Source organism: Oncorhynchus tshawytscha, linkage group LG19 (assembly GCF_018296145.1).
Source record: "Oncorhynchus tshawytscha isolate Ot180627B linkage group LG19, Otsh_v2.0, whole genome shotgun sequence".
NCBI lineage: Eukaryota > Metazoa > Chordata > Actinopteri > Salmoniformes > Salmonidae > Oncorhynchus > Oncorhynchus tshawytscha.
In genome coordinates, this window is record NC_056447.1 from 41055928 (window position 1) to 41080294 (window position 24367).

At 43.6% G+C, this 24367-nt stretch overlaps 1 protein-coding gene and 1 pseudogene across 4 annotated transcripts in view; one reads left to right on the forward strand and one right to left on the reverse strand.

The window, feature by feature from the left end:
• The window catches only part of LOC112218764 (FYVE, RhoGEF and PH domain-containing protein 4), a 109448-nt gene extending 106947 nt beyond the window's left edge, over positions 1-2501 (forward strand). For all 4 annotated transcript variants that reach the window (XM_042301672.1, XM_042301673.1, XM_042301674.1 and 1 more), the window contains exon 17: positions 232-2501. In XM_042301672.1, coding sequence (XP_042157606.1) covers positions 232-495 — 264 coding nt within the window. In that variant the 3' untranslated portion in view covers positions 496-2501. The remainder of the gene's footprint in view (positions 1-231) is intronic.
• A 155-nt stretch (positions 2502-2656) lies between these two features.
• LOC112219003 lies at positions 2657-22734 on the reverse strand (annotated as a pseudogene).
• Between the last annotated feature and the right edge of the window lie 1633 nt (positions 22735-24367).

Consider the following 24367-nt stretch of genomic DNA (forward strand, 5'->3'; position numbering starts at 1 on the left):
GTATTGGATACCATTCCACTCATTACGCTCCAGCCATTACCACGAGCCCATCCTCCCCAATTAAGGTGCCACCAACCTCCTGTGGTGTGGACATTCTCTATAACCACATTTGTTATGAATGGGGACAAGATTTCCTTCACCCTGTGACCTGATTAGCTGAATAGGAGAAACTCCTCTCCCGAGTTCCGATATAAATGATCTCTCTACCTTTGCATCTCCCCCTCCTCTCAGGATGTGAAGGCCCAGTCCACTATCCCTCTGCTGGGTTACTCTGTGGAAGACAGCCCCCGGCCTGCTGACCTTCCAGCCAGCTTCCGTTTGTCACAGTCCAAATCAGTCCACAGCTTCGCGGCCGAGAGCGACGAGCTGAAACAGCGCTGGCTCAAGGTGATCCGGGTGGCCGTGACTGGGGAGGTGCCCGAGTGCCCCCCTCCCAACGATGCCACGGGCACCATGGCCATAGATGGCGCCCAGGAGATGAGCTCAGACAGCTGAAGATTGCCAGAGACTTATGTGCATTTATGCACACACCACTCCCATGCTACCCTCATGGACACACAGTGTGGAAACTCAGTGCTAGATAAGCTGCCTTCCCTTGCCAATCCACACCTCTCTTCCTTCCCTGAGTGGATTCTACCAATCATAAGCGAGGCCATGATTGGATCTCACAGCTCCACCAATAGAGCTGTGCATTACAATCATCATTAGAGTGGAGCAAGGAGGAGGGGACCTCAGGACGGTCTCTGCTTCACTCAGACAGACAGGCACTATTCAGGACAACCTGCCTGGGGCATCTTGTACACTGAGGACACCAAGGTCCTCAGGCTTTACTGGAGATGCCTGCAGGCCCAATAGATATCCTCCAGCTTCATAGACATGAGTCTAATGATGTGAATCAAGAGACTGGCTGTCTGGACCAGGGTTGGGGTCAATTCCAGAAGTACACTGAAATTCCAATTGGGAATATTTGGAATTGGACGAACCCTGGTCGGTACATTGCATCAGCCCATGTACATATGTGTTACTCAGTTTTCCCTGACAGGGACAAATGCATTTTTATGTACAGAGAAGCAATGCTCTCCATATGTTTTGATATCTGAGCTGTTGATCCTGTACAATGTGTACATCAAAGTATTTGCAGTGTTTATGCTTTTTTTAAATTTTCTTTTTTAACTTCGAGACATGGGTGAAGTGTTTCAAACTAAAAAGGGTCCTTGGACAGTATCACTAGGAAAGTTATCAGTCCTCACTTCTCCAATCATGTAGTTTCACATCACAGTAGCCAGGAGCCATGTTCTACTGGCAAGAATAGAATGAGTTCCTCTAGAGCCTGGGTCAATGTCCCAGAAAGACTTCAGCAATCGAGAGGATCACTCTACACTTTAATTGCTGTAAGTAACCCCATAAGAAAACAGGAAATGATGCAGAAGTACTCACCCATCCAGAACAGGCTTCAATCCAAACAGGCTGAGGGATTGCCTCTCTAGCCAGGCTAGGCATTCGGGGTACTCTGCTGCACTCATTCTAAGCTGGATCAACCTTCCTCGCCTTGGAATCCAAGAGAGTCACAGAGTAACCTCTTAAGCAACCACATCCCGGTCACAATAATGTGTTGAAAAGTGTACTACTGCTGTGATCATTAGAGGGGCCTTTCTACTCTAATGCTGTATAGTATGAATGAAGACAGACATACACACACCCATAGGGCAGTATTGAGGATGAGAATTAATGGTTGTACAGCTGTAGTTACCTAGCCCCACAGCCCTTTTGTAGACATGTATATATCGGAATATAGAATATACATACAAAGCATTTATATATGGTGGGGTTTTCTATGTAACTGACCCATAGGGATGACAGACTACCACTGACCCAGATCCTGTCTTCTACATAGGGACATCACCCCTCGAAGCGGCACAGAGGTAAACATTATGACCAGGTGGGGAAAGAAATGTAAATGTTTTAAATACTGTACCTAATTTTATTTAAAAAGTAATTTATCAAATATGCACATGATTTAAAATAATTAGCACAAAAGTAATATCCCTCAAATTTCCATGTGTTCTGTCCGACACAGCCAAGCCAGGTAGACTAACAGATTTACTAAGGTTTTTTGTCTTGTCCCTCAATGCAAACCATAGATAGCTGTCCCTCAATCTCTAGTAAGGTGTCACTCTCTCCATCCTGTGATTGCAGAATCCTTTGTATAGAATGGAAGCGGGTAATGTGCCTATAACCTCTGTTCATAGGTTCTACTGTTCCAAACCTCTATTCATGGTCTGAGTGTGACATGGCCTCACTGCACCTCTCCAATCGCAGTTCTGATACAGACAATGCAGAAGAGCACAACAATCCTGTCTTATGAGATCTGAACGTAAAACCAGGTTTTGGACGTTTGTCCACTCTCCCGATCCCCCTCCCCAAGGTTTGAGAATCTACGCACTTTACGGTCTTAATATAAAGTGTACCTTGTAAGAAAATAAAGTTGAAGTATTATGGAAGTGTGTCACTGGTTGCTTTGTGAACCAATTCTACTTTCACTACTGGGCATGTTGACCTTTGCAGAAAGTGCAGAGGCCTGTTTTGGTTACCTTTCCTGCTTCCTCTGATCATAAGTCACTCAAATGAGTCCTGTTACAAAAGATGAGACAAACCCTTTGACCTCAAAGCCAGTACCACTTTTTTTATTGTTCCCCTCTAATCATGGACTGATTTACACCAGGTGGGTGCAATTAAGTATCAGGGAGAACAAAAAAAAAAAACAGGCTCCAGACCACGAAGAGTTGAATAGCCCTGCAATAAAATCAATACACCAAAAGGTGTGTTTTGTGAAGAAAATAAAAAAAATATTGGGCAAACTACATCAGTTAGACTAACATTGCACAGCGCCCATCTTAGGAGAGACGGAGGACAGTAGAGGCCAGTAGAATAGACTGAAGTGAATAGGGGAAGTCGAGTCTGGTTTAAATAGAATTCTCAAGATCAGGTGTGTCTGGTTCTGGAATGTCCATATCCTTGGCCTGGTGTACTCTTTAGGTGAACATTGTTCCACAGGTTTTAGGTCTTGTTCGTTGTATTGGTCGTTGACTGTTTCAGCTCTTGGGCTGGTGGAGCAGGCCTTGTATCCTGCGTACCAGGGCCTGGATGAAGGTGGAATGGGAGCGGACCTGGCTGTTCAGTCCCTCCACCTCCTGCAGCTTCCTCTGTAGAGCCTGCCCCCATGTCACTCTGCAGCTTCCTCTGTAGAGCCTGCCCCCATGTCACTCTGCAGCTTCCTCTGTAGAGCCTGCCCCCATGTCACTCTGCAGCTTCCTCTGTAGAGCCTGCCCCCATGTCACTCTGCAGCCTCCTCTGTAGAGCCTCCCCAAAGCCGGCCCCCCATGTCACTCTGCAGGTGGAGACACAGGGGAGAGAGGAGTCAGTCTTACTGAAAACGAACTCACACATATACAACAATTAAACGGTTTGCCACTGAAGCTAACACAAATCCTACCCTTGTAAACTCATCCATGCAGATTTTCAAATAACTGTCTTTCTCCCCACTGTTAGTGTAATCTAGTCTCTTACCTGCTCTTGCTGGCTGACTGGCCAGACCCAGGGCACGTCCAAATGAGTCTGGGGAATTCGAGAAACACCACTAACATCACATTTCCTGCAGTCATCTGGAGTTGGACGATGCCCACTGAAACAGGGTCTGATTTTTCATTCCCCTCATAATCAAGGTTAGGCTAGAGGGTAGCATTATCGCATTCTAGATCTGTGATTAAGGGTGACTTCTACCAAAAGCCAGTCCGATCTCAATCTCCAGACAGGGTTAGCCTGGGGAGAACCTCGCTGGCTCCAGGCATCAGGGAGTCCTTGGGGTCGGTGGGGGTGCAGTACAACAGGTCGTACTCCAGGTGACGCCAAAGTACAAACAGGCAGGTCTCAATCACATCTGAGGTGTGGTTAGGTCAAGGTATTTCACATTCTCACATGAACTAGCTACAGCTCAGGGCATGTCATTAATCATACATACCCAACAGCACATCATCATCCTACAAAATCCCTAAAATCAAAACCACCCTGAGATGAAACCTAAACTATTAGATCAGTCCCTTTACCTAACCCCTGCACAGAAGTCTGGTGTGACTTCATCTGGTTTATTTTAATATGGTAGGATACAGAAGCAGAAGGCCAGCAGCTTGGCCCTGTTGTTGATAAGCTGGACCAGGAGGCTCCTCTGGACTCTCTACTCCAGTACCAGACACAGACACAGCTACACACCAAACAGAGAGACAGGGATAGAGGAGGGTTAGGGCTGAGGCACTATCACCTTGTCAATAGGTTGTTTCCTCTGAGCTCCTCAGGGGGTAGCTGCTCCAGGCACTGCAGCTTTCCCAGAGCTTGTCTGGCTCTGGTGGAAGAAGTATGCAGCAATGTTCTTCAGTAGGAACAGCACCAGGCCCAGGCTGGGCACACGAGAGTACGGGCCCGAGGGCAGGGACAGGTCTTGAGTCAGGGCAGGAGAAGGGCTCTTAGCTTTTGCAACTGCTAATACAGAGGCTCTGTAGCCCTCAAACTCAACTCCAGTTCCACTGCATTTTTTTATTATTCCCCTCTAAAAATCAGGGACTGATTTAGACCTGGAACCCTAGGTGTGTGCAATTAATGATCAGGTAGAAGAGAAAACCAGCAGGCTCCTGACCTTGAAGGGTCAGAGTTGAGTACCCCTGCTCTATTGTCACAGAATGCATATGATTCATACCAGGATTATTACAGACAGAATGACAGAACGCATTATGATTCACAAATATGTGAAGACTGAAGAACTAGACATAACCTTTGGAGACGGTGTCAAAGTGCAGGAATCAGCTGACAGATTTGGACTCCTCCTCCATGCCCGTCTCTTCATCAGCTAATCAGAGAAACAGACTAACTGTAAAGGATTTTGCTTTTTGCACATTTCCTCGTATCCCATTTACATCAGTGAATGACAATACATCCAATACATCCAATGCATCCAACTTTCATAGTGTGTGGGTGCATAGTGAGTGAGTGAGTGAGTGAGTAGTAGGTCTTATCTGCGTGCCGAGTGTGAGGCTAGTCGTCCAGCAGAAGGTTGAGGAGGCGCTGGGTGTGTGAGTGCTGGCGGTTGAGTGATGTCACTGAGCTCGATGGCCGTTGTCTTCATAAGCCAGGATATCTGGGACAGGGTGGAGATCTCATCACATGAGAGCGTAGGGGGAGAGACACAGTTTAGAGAGAAGATTGACATCCGGAGTAGTTTCCTTTCTCTCTGGCAGCTCTGTTAAAGACAACTGGGTTTCTGTAGGAGTATAAATGCTCTGGTTGGCATCTGCCATATTTCTCCCACCTATCCTGTGTTTTCAGATCAGTGCAGATGACGGAGAGAAGACCAGGATAGGAGCACACTGTATTGATATGACAGTGAAGAGCTCACTTGGTAGAATGAAGGGCAGGTGCTGCAGATGAGAACAGGAAGTCTTGGCTGGTCCTCAGGTATCGCATGGTGGGGCCTGACGTGCCCCAGCACGCACACAGCTGGTAGATCACCTGGTAACAGAGCACAGCCAGGTGTGGTGCCTGGATGGTGAGCACGGGACCCAAGCGTCTCTCACTGCCTCTCTGCAGCAGACTCAGGATGGCATGCAGGCAGCTTTGTGGGCACCTCAGCACACCTGACAGAGAGATAAGATTTCCTTAGCATCACACAGCCAAATATCAATAAAAAAATTCTGTTTCACAAGGGCAAGTTGAAGGAGTCATGAAAGCCACCAAACAGAAGAAAATTAACTGAAACAGGGAGGGACTACCTGAACCTGTCCAAAAACTAACGCTTGTTTTCATTTTCCATTGCAAAAGGTTTTGCTCAGGGCCAGTCCTGGCTGTTCTGCCACCCTAGGTAAGACAATAATAGAATAGTCCCAGTAAGCAAATACGTATTTTCCAGATGTTGAAGTTGAAGAGATGCCTTTTTGGCCTCCAGTGTGGTACAGCGGTCTAAGGCACTGCATCAGTGTGGCAGCGTCACTACAGCCTGGGGTTCGATCCCAGGCTGTGTCATTACCAGCCGTGACCGGGAGTCCCATAGGGCAGTGCACAATTGAGCCAGCATCGTCCGGGTTAGGGGAGGGTTTGGCCAGTGGGACTTTACTTGGTTCATCGCGCTCTTGTGACTCCCTGTGGCGGGCCGGACGCCTGCAGGCTGACTTCGGCCGTCAGTTGAGCGGTGTTTCCTCCGACACATTGGTCTAACTGGCTTCCGGATTAAGCGAGCAGGTGTTAAGAAGCTCGGTTAGGCGGGTCATGTTTCGGAGGACGCATGACTCGACCCTTTCCACTCCACAAGCCTGTTAGGGAGTTACAGCGATAAGAAAAGTTCATCACAAAATTGGGGTCGAAAAATAAATCAAGTTCATTTTTCTTGTTCTGAATGAAAGTTGAAAGGACTTCATTTATATGTTTGGACCAAATCAAAGCCGGTCCTGAATGGTCCAGAGACATTTATTTCCACCAACGTCTGTGGAAATAAATTAAAGCTGGTCCGGACGACACTATCAGCGTTGGTCCATGCTTACTGATGTTTAACCTAGTGTCACCTAAAGTTACATTTTATGAATGCCCATCTATGTGGTAGGCCTACCATTTGTAAAACACCAAAAAAAAGACGTCAGGTCCGGAAAGGAGTGGGGTGTACGCTACCATGTCGTCCCGCAATGGAATTTTATGAACGCCCATACATGTGGTAGGCCCACCTTTGCAGTCCAGAGTCCTGTGACTAATCAATTTGGTAATTTAAGCTCTGAATATCAGCCAATCAACATTGTCAGGAGTTATCCTGAACCTATTTGCAATGGGAAATCATAAGTATTATATTTTTTGCCATGATCAGATTGTCACTATTTTACAGCTACAAACTTGAAACTGCTAATCATGACAATTTACCCCACGGGGTGCAACTCCTGGACAGCAGTTGTGAGTAGCCTGATGTCCATTCCATATTGCCCATTTTACTTTTACCTGTCCTGTTTTTAGGATATGTCAGCGCATTTTTTATTTGATTGGGAGCCATTTAGGTTTGGATATTTGTGCCGAGAAACCTGCATGATGTAAAATATAATACTTCTGATTTCCACTGTTTTTGCTACTGTGAATGCCCTAATGAATACAACCCAGCATGTAAGAGAAGGAGCAGCTGGTGCCAACCTGCAGGTTGGTGGAGGAGATGGGCTTCTTGACCTCGTAGCCCAGCAGGTAGAGGGCCAGGTTGGGGGCCTTTAGCTCCAGGGAAGTGATCAGAAGGTTCAGGATCTGGGTCTCGTGGCGGATCCTCGCCTCCTTCTTAGCCAGCTGAAAGTCTGGCAGGCGGCGAATGAAAGGAGTGGTGGTGAGTTGGAGTGACTAGCTTGGTCATGTGTGAAGTCTCCCACCAGCCAGTTGTGGATGTTGGGGTAGCGGGCGATGCGTCAGAGGATCTTAGTGCTCTCGAAGGCCGCCTCTGGATTGGTGCTGCTGTGATACAGGTACCTGCCAGGGACAAACACAACACAATAGGAAGTGGAGGTTTAGGAGGTGTATGCCCTGAATTTAACCTCTTGAAGCTAGGGGGCTCTATTTTTATGTTTGGAAAAATAACGTTCCCAAAGTAAACGACCTATTTCTCAGGACCAGATGCTAGAATATGCATATAATTGACAGATTAGGATAGAAAACTCTAAAGTTTCCAAAACTGTCCAAATTTTGTCTGTGAGTTAAACAAAACTGACATTGCAGGCTAAAACCTGAGGAAAATCCAATCAGGAAGTGCCCCTGTTTTTGAAACCTCTCTGTTGTTATGCATCCCTATTGCCTATTTAAAGGGATATCAACCAGATTCCTTTTTCTATGGCTTCCCTAAGGTGTCAACAGCCTTTAGACATAGTTTCAGGCTTTTATTTTGAAGAATGAGCGTGAACGACCACATTGCGTAAGTGGATAGGTGGGGGCTCTCAGAGTAAGTTGTGCTCAAAAGAGAAAGGCGGCCATTGTTACTCCCGGTCCTAGTGAAAAGCCAACTGTCCCGGTTGATATACACTGCTCAAAAAAATAAAAGGAACACTAAAATAACACATCCTAGATCTGAATGAATGAAATATTCTTATTAAATACTTTTTTCTTTACATAGTTGAATGTGCTGACAACAAAATCACACAAAAATTATCAATGGAAATCAAATGTATCAACCCATGGAGGTCTGGATTTGGAGTCACACTCAAAATTAAAGTGGAAAACCACACTACGGGCTGATCCAACTTTGATGTAATGTCCTTAAAAAACAAGTCAAAATGAGGCTCAGTAGTGTGTGTGGCCTCCACGTGCCTGTATGACCTCCCTACAACACCTGGTCATGCTCGTGATGAGGTGGCGGATGGTCTCCTGAGGGATCTCCTCCCAAACCTGGACTAAAGCATCCGCCAACTCCTGGACAGTCTGTGGTGCAACGTGGCGTTGGTGGATGGAGCGAGACATGATGTCCCATATGTGCTCAATTGGATTCAGGTCTGGGGAACGGGCAGGCCAGTCCATAGCATCAATGCCTTCCTCTTGCAGGAACTGCTGACACACTCCAGCCACATGAGGTCTTGCATTAGGAGGAACCCAGGGCCAACCGCACCAGCATATGGTCTCACAAGGAGTATGAGGATCTCATCTCGGTACCTAATGGCAGTCAGGCTACCTCTGGCGAGCACATGGAGGGCTGTGTGGCCCCCCAAAGAAATGCCACCCCACACCATGGCTGACCCACCGCCAAACCGGTCATGCTGGAGGATGTTGCAGGCAGCAGAACGTTCTCCACGGCGTCTCCAGACTCTGTCACGTCTGTCACATGTGCTCAGTGTGAACCTGCTTTCATCTGTGAAGAGCACAGGGCGCCAGTGGCGATTTTGCCAATCTTGGTGTTCTCTGGCAAATGAAAAACGTCCTGCACGGTGTTGGGCTGTAAGCACAACCCCCACCTGTGGACGTCGGGTCCTCATACCACCCTCATAGAGTCTGTTTATGACCGTTTGAGCAGACACATGCACATTTGTGGCCTGCTGGAGGTCATTTTGCAGGGCTCTGGCAGTGCTCCTCCTGCTCCTCCTTGCACAAAGACGGAGATAGCGGTCCTGCTGCTGGGTTGTTGCCCTCCTACGACCTCCTCCACGTCTCCTGATGTACTGGCCTGTCTCCTGGTAGCGCCTCCATGCTCTGGACACTACGCTGACAGACACAGCAAACCTTCTTGCCACAGCTCGCATTGATGTGCCATCCTGGATGAGCTTCACTACCTGAGCCACTTGTGTGGGTTGTAGACTCCGTCTCATGCTACACTAGAGTGAAAGCACCGCCAGCATTCAAAAGTGACCAAAACATCAGCCAGGAAGCATAGGAACTGAGAAGTGGTCTGTGGTCCCCACCTGCAGAACCACTCCTTTATTGGGGGTGTCTTGCTAATTGCCTATAATTTCCACCTGTTGTCTATTCCATTTGCACAACAGCATGTGAAATGTATTGTCAATCAGTGTTGCTTCCTAAGTGGACAGTTTGATTTCACAGAAGTGTGATTGACTTGGAGTTACATTGTGTTGTTTAAGTGTTCACTTTATTTTTTGAGCAGTGTATTATCGAATAGATATTTGAAAAACACCCTGAGGATTGATTATAAAAAACATTTGACATTTTTCTGTGGACATTATGGATATAATTTGGAATTTCTGTCTGCGTTGTCGTGAACGCTCTTTCCGGTGGATTCCTGGGCATAACGCACCAAACTAACGGAGGTATTTGGATATAAAAAATGTCTTTATGGAACAAAAGGAACATTTGTTGTCTAACTGGGAGTCTCGTGAGTGAAAACATCCGAAGAGCAAAGGTAAACAATTAATTTGACTGCTTTTCTGATTTTTGTGACCAAGTTACCTGATGCTAAGTGTACTTATTGTTTTGTCGAGCGATCGATAAACTTACACAAACGCTTGTATTGCTTTCGCTGTAAAGCATAATTTCAAAATCTGAGACGACAGGTGGATTAACAAAAGGCTAAACTGTGTTTTGCAATATTGCACTTGTGATTTCATGAATATGAATATTTTCTAGTAATATTATTTGACTGTGGTACTATTCTATTCAGCGTTGCTGATGACAATTATACCAGATCCGGGATGGGTGGTTCAGAGGTTAAATCAGTGAATGAATGCTGCATTTATCTTTAGCTAGAAAACAAGAGAGGACCTTGTACCGAGCCCTGGAGAACACCATTAGTGAGATCATGAGAAAATTCCTTTGTATATTTACAGATTCCTACAGGGCCTTGCAGGTGAGAGTATGTATAGTAACCGTGTGAGGACCCGTTGGTCTTTAGCAGGCTGACGCAGTAGTGGGCACACTGGTGGCCGTTAGCCAGGCCCTTCAGCATGTGTAGGTATGGGATGTACAGGGTGGGGGCCAGCAGGTCCCCCATCTGACGCACAAACTTGAACAGCACCACCTGTGGCACAGCACACAAGCGGTTACAAAATGTCCTATTGAAGGATAAATTAAGTATCATGTTAGAGCTGGGCGATAGAGACAAAAATCTACATTGTAATAAATTGATAGCAATTAATCTGGGGGAGCGCTAGAGCTAGGCGAGCAATATGAACAAAGGGACATATCGTGATGAATGTAACTACTTTACATTAGCAGCAGGGCTCTATACAATTTTCCAATGTCAAGTAAGACAACTGAGATGGTAGCCTATGATTAAAGTCAGCTATTTCATATAACATATCCAGGGAATGCATGATTGATATTTTGACGTGCAACCTGTCAAAATAGGATCCAGTATTACCAGCTTTATTTTTGGCTCTTCAGAGAATTTGCCCACATCTTTGTGCATATTGGCCTATAGTAGGGTTTACATTAGCCAGTAATAGCAGACTTTTGTTAGATAAAAAAAATTGAAAAGACAAATAAAATTGCCCGCCGGCCAATTGTTCGGGAGAAGAAGAAATCCCATTGTGAAATAATGATTTTTAGCCTATTCATTGATGGAAATACATTTGACTGGTCATGACAGCCTGACAGAGAGATCATAATATTTTTTTTTACAAAAGGATAGATTTGGAGTTAGATCAACTTGGACTTTCTGGCAGGTACATATGCAGGATGCTAACCTGCACAGCATGGCCTTAGCTCCAGATCAAAACTCTAAACCTACAACCTAATTTTGACCAAAATTAACCAGAGAGATTACTGCTTTCAAGGTTTCCTTTTACCAGGCTATACGGAGGATGCTCTAGCAAACAAACAGCTGAGGACACCATTCCAACCTGGAACTGAGTGAGTAGTGTTTGGTCTGATGCTATTGTGAACGCCATAAAGAAAATAATAAATAAATAAAGTACATTACAATTATATATTTTACTTTATGGGGACTGAATGCTGAGTTAAGGCTACCATCTGGAGAGACCAGATACAAATTCAAATTACTGGTTTTAAGCATTAAACTTTCAAATAGCTCTTTGTTGACTGTTGCTGGGTGCTATCGTACTCCATCAGCACCAGCCTGTTCCCTACCTGCTCTAAGCTCTCTCCTGGCCCCTTACACTAAATCTGAATTCGTCCTGCTAGGTGAGCTAAACTTGGACATGCTTAAACCACCTTAACAAGTCCTAAAGCAATGAGACTCCATAAATCTCTCAGATTATTACCAATCCCACAAGGTATGACTCCAAACACCCAGAAAAGACTACGCTCCTCGACGTTATCCTCACAAATAAACCTAGGTATCAGTCTGGTGCTTTGTGTAATGACCTTAGTGATCACGGTTTTACAGCCTGTGTTCGTAATGGCTGCTCAGTGAAATGACCTGTCCTGATGTCATAGACACTTGCTAAAAAACTTTAATGAGCAAGCCTTCCTTCATGAACTGGCCTCTAAAATGGTATAGAATCAGCTTGATCCCCTCTGTCAAAGAAGCTTGGACCTTCTTTTTTTGATATTTTCAGTGGTATTTTAACAAACACGCCCCATAAAGAAAATTAGAATTAAAAACAGGTTCAGGCCCTGGTTTGACCGTGATCTTGCAGAGTTACTCCACCTCAAGAATTGCATTCGCCGAAAGGCTCGGCACATGCATACTCAGGCTGACTGGCTATCGTTCAGGCAAATGAAAAATAGGTGCACTCGGGCTATCCGGAAGGCCAAAGTTAGTTACTTTAAGGAGCAGTTCTCTCTCTGTGGGTCTAACCCCAAGAAGTTCTGGAAAACGGTTAAAGACCTGGAGAATAAACCCTCCTCCTCACAGCTACCCATGTCCCTTAAAGTTGATGATGTGGTTGTTACTGACTAGAAGCACATGGCTGAGCTCTTTAATCACCACTTCATTAAGTCAGGATTCCTATTTGACTCAGCCATGCCTCCTTGACGGTCCAACATTTCCTCATCTCCCACCGCTTCTAATGCGACTATTCTAAGCAATATTGTGCTGCTATTTTTTTTTTTACTTGGCCAAAGCTTTTGATACGGTAGACCATTCCATTCTTGTGGGCCGGCTAAGGAGTATTGGTGTCTCTGAGGGGTCTTTGGCCTGGTTTGCTAACTACCTCTCTCAAAGGGTGTAGTGTATAAAGTCAGAGAATCTGCTGTCTTAGCCACTGCCTGTCACCAAGGGAGTACCCCATGGCGCGATCCTAGGCTCCACGCACTCCTCAATTTACATCAACAACATAGCTCAGGCAGTAGGAAGCTATCTCATCCATTTATATGCAATGATAGTATGGCTGGGCGGTATTCCGTATTTTATGATATACTGGTATTGATGCAGGGACTGGTTTGGTTTTTCACTTTACCTTCTATACCGGTATTTGAATGTTTGGTTTGTTAAAATGTGATAAGCCATGTGTAATGTCAATTTTTATAGTTTACTTCACTACTTGAGTCATCTCCCTCCGCTCTTTCTCTCCGTGCCACTTTCCACACAAACCTAGCCACGCCCCATCACTCAAGGAGCGCATTTGATGTTCCTCAACCAGGAGACACTTGCGTTCAGTCTGCATGGTCAATGCAGCACATGCAACAATGTTGATGACAACAATGCTGTTTTCACTTTGTTTTCACTTTGCTTCTTAATATAAATCCACTAGAGTTCTATAATGACACTATTAGTTTGTGTTTCTTACATCAGCAAACAAACAGCTAGTTAGTATTTTCTTGGCAAGTTGCCCTAAATCTTGTGAGATGCTAATTGTTAGCTGCTAATGCTAATACCTAGTGTCACGGGAATTTCTATCCCAATGTTCTAACTGAACTATTTTATATCTCTGTCTAATTCCTGAAGGTTGTGAATCTTCAGAGCAAATCTTTTTATACACACACAAAAACAAGTAGAGGTCGACCAATTAATCGGAATGGCCGATTTCATGTTTTCATAACAATCGGAAATCAGTATTTTTGCCGATTTAAAAAAAATAAAAAAATTGACACCTTTATTTAATCTTTAATTTATCTTATTTTCAATGACAGCCTAGAAACGGACGGTTAATTACCTAGTTCAGTGGCAGAACGACAGATTTTCACCTTGTCAGCTCGGGGGATCCAATCTTGCATCCGTACAGTTAACTAGTCCAACGCAATAACGACCTGCCTCTCTCTCGTTGCACTCCACAAGGAGACGGTCTGTTACGCAAATGCAGTAAATGTGTTGCTGGTTTGAGCCCAGGGAGGAGCGAGGAGAAGTTAAAATAAGTGTTCCTTCAGTATTGTTGTAATTGTCATTATTACAAATACATTTTTTAATTTTAGTATTTTAAAATCGGCCGATTATATCGGCCTTTTCGGCCCTCAAATAATCGGTATCGGCGTTGAAAAATCATAATCGGTCGACCTCTACAAACAAGTTCAAATCTTAAATTACGCCTTGCTCAGACAGTTACTTTTCCACTACACACATACATTGTTTTTCATATTCTGCAACATGTTTCATAATTTTCTGCAAGCCTAACAATTTCTCCCCTCCACGGGTGGGGACAGCATGTCCTGTTAATGGTTTCACAGTAGCACAACTTATCTGTCTCTTATCCTTTGTTTCACACTTGCACCCTGCTTACATAGCTAAACAGGAACAAAATTAACTGGTTCTAAATCTGACAAACTACACACATCATCAGATTATAGTTTTATGATTCTAATACATTTCACAGAATTATATGGTTTCAGAGTGGAATACTTTAGGCATGATCTTAAACATACAAATTCTTCTATCACTAGCTAACAAATGTACAGAGGAAGAGCAAATGTAGCTAGCCAATACGGCCTGATAATACCAGCGATGGTGTAGACCTAAATCAGCATGTTGTTTGTGCAACAGTATCTTCTAAATCAAAGAGGAATATGCAAAGCAAGAATATGTTACCTATATGAAGTAGCTAAGAGAAAACATGCAATGTAGCCAAAGTTTATAGGGTCCCCTAGGAAACACTTATCAACACTTTAGTTCCTACCCTGTCACAATAACTCCTCCCTGGCATTTTAATTTGTTGTCATCTCAAACAACACTGTAATTCAAAGTGCCCACTATTATATTCTAACTATAGAAATAGAATGACTATTCTAAATTGTATGATTCTATTTCATGCAGCCCTACGTGGCAGTGTGGAAATTCTCAATTGAGCTGTGGTGTAAAATACTTAACTTCTTAAGGTATAGGGGGCCAGCATTTTCACTTTTGGATAAATAGCGTGCCCAATTTCAACTTCCTGCTACTCATGCCAAGAATACAAGATATGCATATTATTAGTATTTGGATAGAAAACACTATGACGTTTCTAAAACTGTTTGAATCATTTCTGTGAGTATAACACCACTTTTGTAGCAGGCAAAACCCCGAGGACAAACCGTTCAGATTTTTTATATTTTTTTAGGTCTCTGTCTGTTCACGGAGTTCTCATTGGGAAACGATATTTCTTAGGAACTCGTTTTCAGTTCCTACCGCTTCCACTGGATGTCACCAGTCGTTGGAATTTGGTTGAGGTTATTCATTTGTGCAATGAAGAAGTACGGCCATCTAGGAACTGCGTAACACTGTTGAGAGTTGCGCAAGACTTGAAGTAGCTTGGTTTGTCGTCTTCCTGTATTGAACACAGAAAGACCCGTCTTCAATTTGATCGATTATTAACGTTTAAAAATACCTAAAGTTGTATTCCAAAAGTAGTTTGAAATGTTATGGCAAAGTTTACAGGCAACTTTTGAAATATTTTTTAGTGACGTTGCGCAATTTGGAAGCTGTTTTTTTCTGGATCAAACGCGCCAAATAAATGGACATTTTGGATATATATGGATGGAATTAATCGAACAAAAGGACCAATTGTGATGTTTATGGGACATATTGGAGTGCCAACAAAAGAAGCTTGTCAAAGGTAAGGCATGTTTACATTTTATTTCCGCGTTTTGTGTAGCGCCTGCAGGGTTGAAATATGCTACTCTTTGTTTACTGTTGTGCTATCATCAGATAATAGCTTCTTATGCTTTCGCCGAAAAGCCTTTTTAAAATCTGACATGATGGCTGGATTTACAACGAGTGTAGCTTAATTTAGTATCTTACATGTGTAATGTAATGAAAGTTTGATTATTATATAATTTTATTTGAATTTGCCGTGCTGCATTTTCCCTGGCTTTTGGCCAGGTGGGACGCAAGCATCCCCTATACCATAAGAAGTTAGGTAAAAATACTTTCAAGTACTACTTAAGTCTTTTTTGGCATCTGTACTTTTCTTTTTTAATTTGACAACTTTTACTTTACTACATTCCTAAAGAAAATACTGTACTTTTTACTCCATACATTTTCCCTGACACCTAAAACTACTCATTACATTTAGAATGCTTAGCAGGACAGGAAAAGGCTCCAATTCACACACTTGTCAAAAGAACATCCCTGTTCATCTAATGCCTCTGATCTGGAGGACTCACTAAACAAATGCTTTGTTTGTAAATTGCAGCCCCAAGTATGACAATTGTGTACTTTTTCCATCACTGCAATTTGAGTGCAGGAAATGCAAAAATGATAAATGTGCTGAAATTCGTTTTGGTTGAAGTTGAATTGAACAGTATAAAACAAATCAGAATGGAGAAAGACTCCATGATTGAAATAATTTAGAATGTATGTGTTGCCACCCTAGGATCACTCAGTTCTCATTAAGCAAATGTACAACTTTTATTATTCAAAAACTAGAAATACAGTCAAACCGTCCAATTTTTTTTTTTTAAATACCGTGATATAATATTTTGGCCATATCGCCCAGCCCTAGATGATAGTCTTATACTCAGCTGGCCCCTCTACAGATTTTGTGTTAAATGCTCTACAACAAAGCGTTCTTAGTGTCCAACAAGCTTTCTCTACCCTTAACCTTGTTCTGAACACCTCCAAAACAAAAGGTCATGTGGTTTGGTAAAAAGAATGCCCCTCTTCCCACAGCTGTGATTACTACCTCTGCGGGTTTAGCGCTTGAGGTAGTCACCTCATACAAGTACTTCGCAGTATGGCTAGACGGTACACAGTCCTTTTCTCAGCACATTTCAAAGCTGCAGGCTAAAGTTAAATCTAGACTTGGTGTCCTTTATCGTAATCGCTCCTCTTCACCCCAGCTGCCAAACTAACCCTGATTCAGATGACCATCCTACCCATGCTAGATTACAGAGACGTAATTTATAGATCGGCAGGTGAGGGTGCTCTCGTGGCTAGATATTCTTTACCATTCAGCCATCAGATTTGCCACCAATGCTCCTTATAGGACATATCACTGCACTCTATACTCCACTGTAAACTGGTCATCTCTGTATTCCCATCGCAAGATCCACTGGTTGATGCTTATTTATAAAACCCTCTTAAACCTCACTCCCCCCAATCTGAGATATCTACTGCAGCCCTCATCCTCCACATGCAACACCCGTTCTACCAGTCACATTCTGTTAAAGGTTTCCAAAGCACACACAACCATGGGTTGCTGGTCTTTTCAGTTCGCTGCAGCTAGCGACTGGAACGACCAGCAACAAATACTCAAACTGGACAGTTTTATCTCAATCTCTTCATTCAAAGACTCAATCATGGACAATTACTGACAGTTGTGGCTGCTTTGCGTGATGTATTGTTGTCTATACCTTCTTTCCCTTTGTGCTGTTGTCTGTGCCCAATAATGTTTGTACCATGTTTTGTGCTGCTACCATGTTGTGTTGCTGCCATGTTATTGTCATGTTGTGTTGCTACCAAGCTGTGTTGTCGTGTGTTGCTGCCATGCTATGTTGTCGTCTTAGGTCTCTTTATGTAGTGTTGTCTCATGTTCTGATGTGTGTTTTGTCCTATATTTATATTGTATTCATTTTTTAAATCCCAGGCCCCCGTCCCCGCAGGAGGCCTATTACCTTTTGGTAGGCCGTCATTGTAAATAAGAATTTGTTCTTGACTTGCCTAGTTAAATAAAGGTTAAATCAAATAAAAGCTTATCGGTCTATAATTTTGTGGAATTAAATTGGCGGGTGTACAGTATATTCATTATGTATGTTATCATCACATGCATACAGCATATAGATGCAGAGCCTTTGAGCGGAAAACCTGTCAGAAAGCGCAAGAGCTGCTGCATCTTGTGCTGCTTTCAAGACAACAGGGAACTCGTAAAAACAAAGTAAAATCATGATGTCAGTAATCTTCAGGTCAGAAAGTCCTACAAAAACTTTCCAGTGCAAGGCCTAAGCTACTTGATGTAGGCCTATTCACTGTTAACTCGAAATGACACAAAGACAAGGTTCCAGTTTAACAAAGTTTGCTATACCATATGAACACACTACAAGGTAGCCATTCCACTCAAGGCTAGGTCCATCAATAACTAAACTTCCCGAGCAGGCGCACTCTTGACAGAGTGATAGCCCTGTAATAACAAAAATATAGGGATACTTAAAACATGAACTTAACATTCACTGCAAATAGTGCCATCTGCTCCGCGGGCGCATCTTAACCATACTACAGCCTATGCCGGATGTAAAGTTGTGCCATGAACTCAATATTAAGAGGAATAAATTATGTACTCACAGAAAGCTGTGACTCTCCTATGGAACCAGAACAACAGTAGTTGCTTTAAAAAAAAATGTATTTTTTTCAGTAATTGCATTTTGAGCAATGGTCATATGCTCGTGCCTCTCAGAATGCATCTCTCCCGCCTCACAGTGGGAGTGGGTAGCTCACACAGCAGCAGACAGCAAAGCAGTGACAGGCAGATACTTTTATAGCAGGAATCAACATAATGCATACGCTATTACCCAAATAATGTTTTTTGAACAATCCACAGGAACGTTGTGTAATAAAATTACAGACGTACGCAAAATGCGTCGGGAAGAGGAAGGCAATGTCGGTAACTTTCAGATTATTGTCCCGGCTCTATATCATCTTACTTTTTTTTAAATCAAAGGGAGGAAGAGGGATGTGGAAGGTCACTCGATCTCCCTGGTTAGGGTTAGGCCTCTGCATGGCCATGCCCGGGTAGGAACCCTGGAGGAACTCAGTGGGGCACCAGAACTCCAGAGCCAGCTCCAGCCCAAACGGGTCCTTGCTAGAGAACTCTCCGATCTACAAACACACAGAAAGAAGTCAGCTAAATATGCTTAGGCTTAGCAAAGGCCAGTCTGTGAACACAACAGTCATATTCGCTGCTCTTCTTTTTTCTTGTCTCCACTGTCTCATATTGCAATGTAAATGACTAAAGCCAATGTAATACACTGGTGACAGTGAGTGTGTAGGGGGAGGTCATGAAGGCTGACCAGGATCATGAGGTGGTCCAGGTCTTTCCTCAGGGAGGACGGAGGCTCACTGCCCATCTGCAGAGACATGTGCACCAGATGGGCATCCTCATCAGCATGGGTTCACAGCTGATTCATCTGCACACACACAGTCTGTTCAAAACACCTTGCATTCTTAAACTTGTGCAATACTTGCACATACACTACCATTCAAAAGTTTGGGGTCACTTAGAAATGTCCTTGATTATTTAAAGAAAAGCACATTATTTGCCAATTAAAATAACATCCAATTGATCAGAAATACAGTGTAGACATTGTTAATGTTGTGAATGACTATTTTAGCTGGAAACGGCAGATTTTTAATTGGAATATCTACAGACGTACAGAGGCCCATTATCAGCAACCATCACTCCTGTGTTCCAATGGCACGCTGTGTTAGCTAATCCAAGTTTATCATTTCAAAAAGGTTAATTGATCATTAGAAAATCATTTTGCAATTATGTTAGCACAGCTGAAAACTGTTGTGATTGAAGAAGCAATAAAACTGGCCTTTGTTAGACTAGTTGAGTATCTGTAGCACCGGCATTTGTGGGTTTTATTACAGGCTCAAAATGGCCAGAAACAAAGAACATTCTTCTGAAACTCGGCAGTCTATTCTTGTTCTGAGAAATGATGGCTATTTCATGGCTATTTCAATTGACAAGAAACTGAAGATATCGTACAACGCTGTGTACTACTCCCTTCACAGAACAGCGCAAACTGGCTCTAGCCAGAATAAAAAGAGTGGGAGGCCCCGGTGCACAACTGAGCAAGAGGACAAGTACATTAGAGTGTCTAGTTTGAGAAACAGACGCCTCACAAGTCCTCAACTGGCAGCTTCATTAAATAATACCGGCAAAACACCAGTCTCAACGTCAACAGTGAAGAGGCGACTCCGGGATGCTGCCCTTCTAGGCAGAGTTCCTCTGTCCAGTGTCTGTGTTCTTTTTCCAATCTTAATCTTTTTTTTTTATTGGGGCAGCATCCCGGAGTCGCCTCTTCACTGTTGACGTTGAGACTGGTGTTTTGCTGGTACTATTTAATGAAGCTGCCAGTTGAGGACTTGTGAGCCATCTGTTTCTCAAACTAGATATTCACAAAGTTTGATGAATGTCAGGTTTTTTCTTCATGCAAAATAGATTTGGGGTTTAAAATGCTATATTTTAGGGGGTTTAGTGAAGGCAGGTCGTTTTTTACCCTTAGGACAAGAGGAGTATACAGAATGTTAAGACTACACAAGGGTTAAAATGATAAACTTGGATTAGCTAACACAATGTGCCATTAGAACACACGAGTGATGGTTGCTGATAATGAGCTTCTGTACACCTACGTAGATATTCCTTTAAAAAAAATTTTAAATCAGCCGTTTCCAGCTACAATAGTCATTTACAACATTAACAATGTCTACACTGTATTTCTGATAAATTTTGAAATGTTATAAATAATAAATGTTAAATAATAAATGTTATTTTAATGCTTTTCTTTTAAAAAACAAGACATTTCTAGGTGAACCCAAACTTTTGAATGGTAGTGTACACACTTCTCCATAAGGGAAATAATTTCACCCTGAAAAGAGGACTAAACTATGTATTCAAATTCCCATCATACTCAAACACACCAGCACACAACAACAAAGCAAAACAGGTGGCATTGCTAACCGTCATGGGAATGAGAGCCAGGAAGTCAGTGATGAGGAAATGGAGGCGGCGGGTTTAGAACTCATCATGGTTGAAGCCCTCACATCCCACCATGCCCTCTGTCATGAAGAGGAAGACACCTCCTAGCAGGGCCTGGTCAGCCTGTGCCTCTAAACTCCACCAGGGATGAGCCCTGGGACAGCTGGGAGAGGGCACGCAGGGCCAGGGCCCAGGCCAACCGACACACGGCCTGCAGCCCTTGCAGCTTCCAGGGCACCCCCTCCACCAGACGACTGTGCACAGAAGACATGTACTGCTTCTCTGTCAGCAGGGGCAAGGCCTGGAGAAGGTCTGATTTACACACACAAACACAGTAGTGATGTATGTACTTTTAATTTACTAAGCAGGTTACAAGACCAATAAATAAAGCATAATTTGTTTTTGGGGTCTGAAACCTCTACAGCTCATGTTGAGTAGAAATGTGTGCGGTATGGAAACACATGACAAATACACATTACAACCCACTAACCTTCTCTGTCTTCTGTTCCTTGTTCTAGGAAGCTGACATCCAAACAGTAAAGCAGTGCCATGACTAGAGCCAGGTTCACACTGTCCAATGAGCCATCAGCTTCCGATGTCATGGTCTCCAGGTGGCCAATAAGGGCTAGGGTGTCATCCTTACCCAGTGGTGATTGGCAGGTCCATGCAAACAGGCAATCTGCCAGAGCCTGTCGGCAATCTGCCAGAGCCTGTCGGCAATCTGCCAGAGCCTGTTGGCACTCTTTGATGAGGTCAGATACCTGGTAAAGAAAGAGAATGTGTGAAAGGCAAAACGTCTTCTGTAGATGATACAATTCCTCTGAGAAGGGCTTCCTCTCACCTCTTTCCTATGTTTCTCGTTTCCCAGGCCACGCTCTTACTGAAGGCGCTCAAACTCCCACATCACATTGATCTCTGATACCAGCGTCAGTAGGCACGTCGTCAGGCCCTGGCTCATCAGCTCATCTGTGAAATGTGTGGTGAGGGCCAACAGCTCCTCACTGAGGGAGAACACACATAACCAAGTCAACAGAGTGCAGAAGAGAACACACAGTCCTCTGTGGTTTAATCCTCAAGGCACAGAAAAAAGAAAAATGAAAGCAGGAAGTAGATTATACCTTAGTTCCAAGGTGAAGGTCTTGCAGTGGAGGCACTGGATGAGCGAGCGCAGGGAGTTGGCCACACAAAGCTTTCCATCCCAGTAGAGCAGCACTGCAACCAGCCCCCAACTCAGACCTGGGAAGTGGTGTTGTTGGTTCTCACCTGAATAAAAATACATATTTAGAAGCAAACATTCTACCAGTGTTTATCTCTATTAGTAACGTGCTCACTGCTGTGTGTGATTAGTGGCAAGAAAATGTATGTGAACCAGACTCAGTAGCCTCGGTTTTTCTAATGACTGCCTTGCCTGGTTCACCAACTACTTTGCAGACAGAGTTCAGTGTGTCAAATCGGAGGTCATGTTGTCCGGTCCTCTGGCAGTCTCTATGGGGGTGCCACAGGGTTTCTTGTGAACCCAAACTTTTGAATGGTAGTGTACACACTTCTCCATAAGGGAAATAATTTCACCCTGAAAAGAGGACTAAACTATGTATTCAAATTCCCATCATACTCAAACACACCAGCACACAACAACAAAGCAAAACAGGTGGCATTGCTAACCGTCATGGGAATGAGAGCCAGGAAGTCAGTGATGAGGAAATGGAGGCGGCGGGTTTAGAACTCATCATGGGTGAAGCCCTCACATCCCACCATGCCCTCTGTCATGAAGAGGAAGACACCTCCTAGCAGGGCCTGGTCAGCCTATGCCTCTAAACTCCACCAGGGATGAGCCCTGGGACAGCTGGGGGAGGGCACGCAGGGCCAGGGCCTATACAAAATTGAATCATTCACAGTGTAGGTTGGAAAAGGTATTTGAACCCCTAGGCTAATGACTTGAAGCCAATTGGAGTCAGGAGTCAGCTAACCTGGAGTCCAATCAATGAGACGAGATTGGAGATGTTGGTTAGAGCTGCCTTTCCCTATAAAAAACACCCACAAAATTTGAGTTTGCTATTCACAAGAAGCATTACCTGGTGTGAACCATGGCTCGAACAGAAGAGATCTCACAATACCCTAAGATTAAGAAGTTGTTGACTTGCATAAAGCTGGAAAGGGTTACAAATGTATCTCTAAATGCCTTGATGTTCATCAGTCCATGGTAAGACAAATTGTCTATAAATGGAGTACTGTTGCTACTCTCCCTAGGAGTGGCCGTAATGCAAAGATGACTGCAAGAGCACAGCGCAGAATGATCAATGAGGTTAAGAAGAATCCTAGAGTGTCAGCTAAAGACTTACAGAAATCTCTGGAACATGCTAACATCTCTGTTGACGAGTCTACAATACGTAAAACAGTAAACAAGAATGGTGTTCATGGTAGGACACCACAGAAGCCACTACTGTCCAAAAGAAACATTGCTGCATGTCTGAAGTTTGCAAAAGTGCAGCAATGTTTGTTCAGCGCTACTGGCAAAATATTCTGTGAACAGATGAAACTACAGGTGAGTTGTGTGTTCCTTCCAAACAACACTGTGTGGAGGGAAAAAAGGCACAGCACACCAACATCAAAATCTCATCCCACTGTAAAGTATGGTGGCGGGAGCATCATGGTTTGGGGCTGCTTTGCTGCTTCAGGGACTGTACAGCTTGCTATCGTCGACAGAAAAATGAATTCCCAAGTTTATCATAACATTTTGCAGGAGAATGTTAGGCTATCTGTCCGCCAATTGAAGCTCAACAGATTTTGAGTGATGCAACAGGACAACGACCCAAAACACAGAAGTAAATCAACAACAGAATGGCTTCAACAGAAGAAAATACACCTTCTGGAATGGCCCAGTCAGAGTACTTACCTCAACCCGATTGAGATGCTGTGGCATGACCTCAAGAGAGAAGTTCACACCAGAAATCCCAAGAATATTGCTGAACTTAAATAGTTTTGTAAAGAGGAATGGTCCAAAAGTTGGATGAGGTTATTGCTGCAAAAGGAGGGTCAACCAGTTATTAAATCCAAGGGTTCACATACTTTTCCCACCCTGCGCTGTGAATGTTTACGCGGTGTGTTCAATAAAGACAAATATATAATTGTTTGTGTTATTAGTTTAAGCAAACTGTGTTTGTCTATTGTTGTGACCTAGATGAAGATCAGATCAAATTGTATCAATATTTGCAGAAATCCAGGTATTTCCAAAGGGTTCACATACTTGTTCTTAGAGAGCTATTACCTGCCAGCAGCAGCTCCAGGAGTGCCAGCTCCCCGATGTCAAAGAGGTCACTCAGGATGAAGGCCTCGGTGAGCAGCTGTTCAGGGAGGAGATGTGCCCCTTGCAGGCCCTGGATGGCAATGCCTTCTGTACTGGGTTTCCGCACTCTCACTCTGCAATCTTCCATACAGGCTATTTCACCTGTATGGCCAATTTATTGCATTACCTTCCTAATATTACTACATTTGCACACTCTGTAAATACTGTTTCTATTGTGTTATTGACTGTACATTTATTTATCCCATGTTGTTTTTGTCTCACTGCTTTGCTTTATCTTGGCCAGGTTGCAGTTGTTAATGAGAACTTGTTCTCAACTGGCCAACCTGTTTAAATAAAGGTTAAATCAAATTTAAAATAAACACAAAGACAACTTCAAGTAAATCAACACACTGGTTTGCAGAAGAATGAAAACTCTTCTGAATGGTACTTGAAGTTTACAGAGTTCTTGTAGAGTGAGAGGAAATTGGGCTTGTGTTTCTTGAGCTCAGTGTTGCCAACTTAGCGATTTAGTCGCTATATTTAGTGAGTATTCAGACCCCTCTAGCGACACATTTTCAAA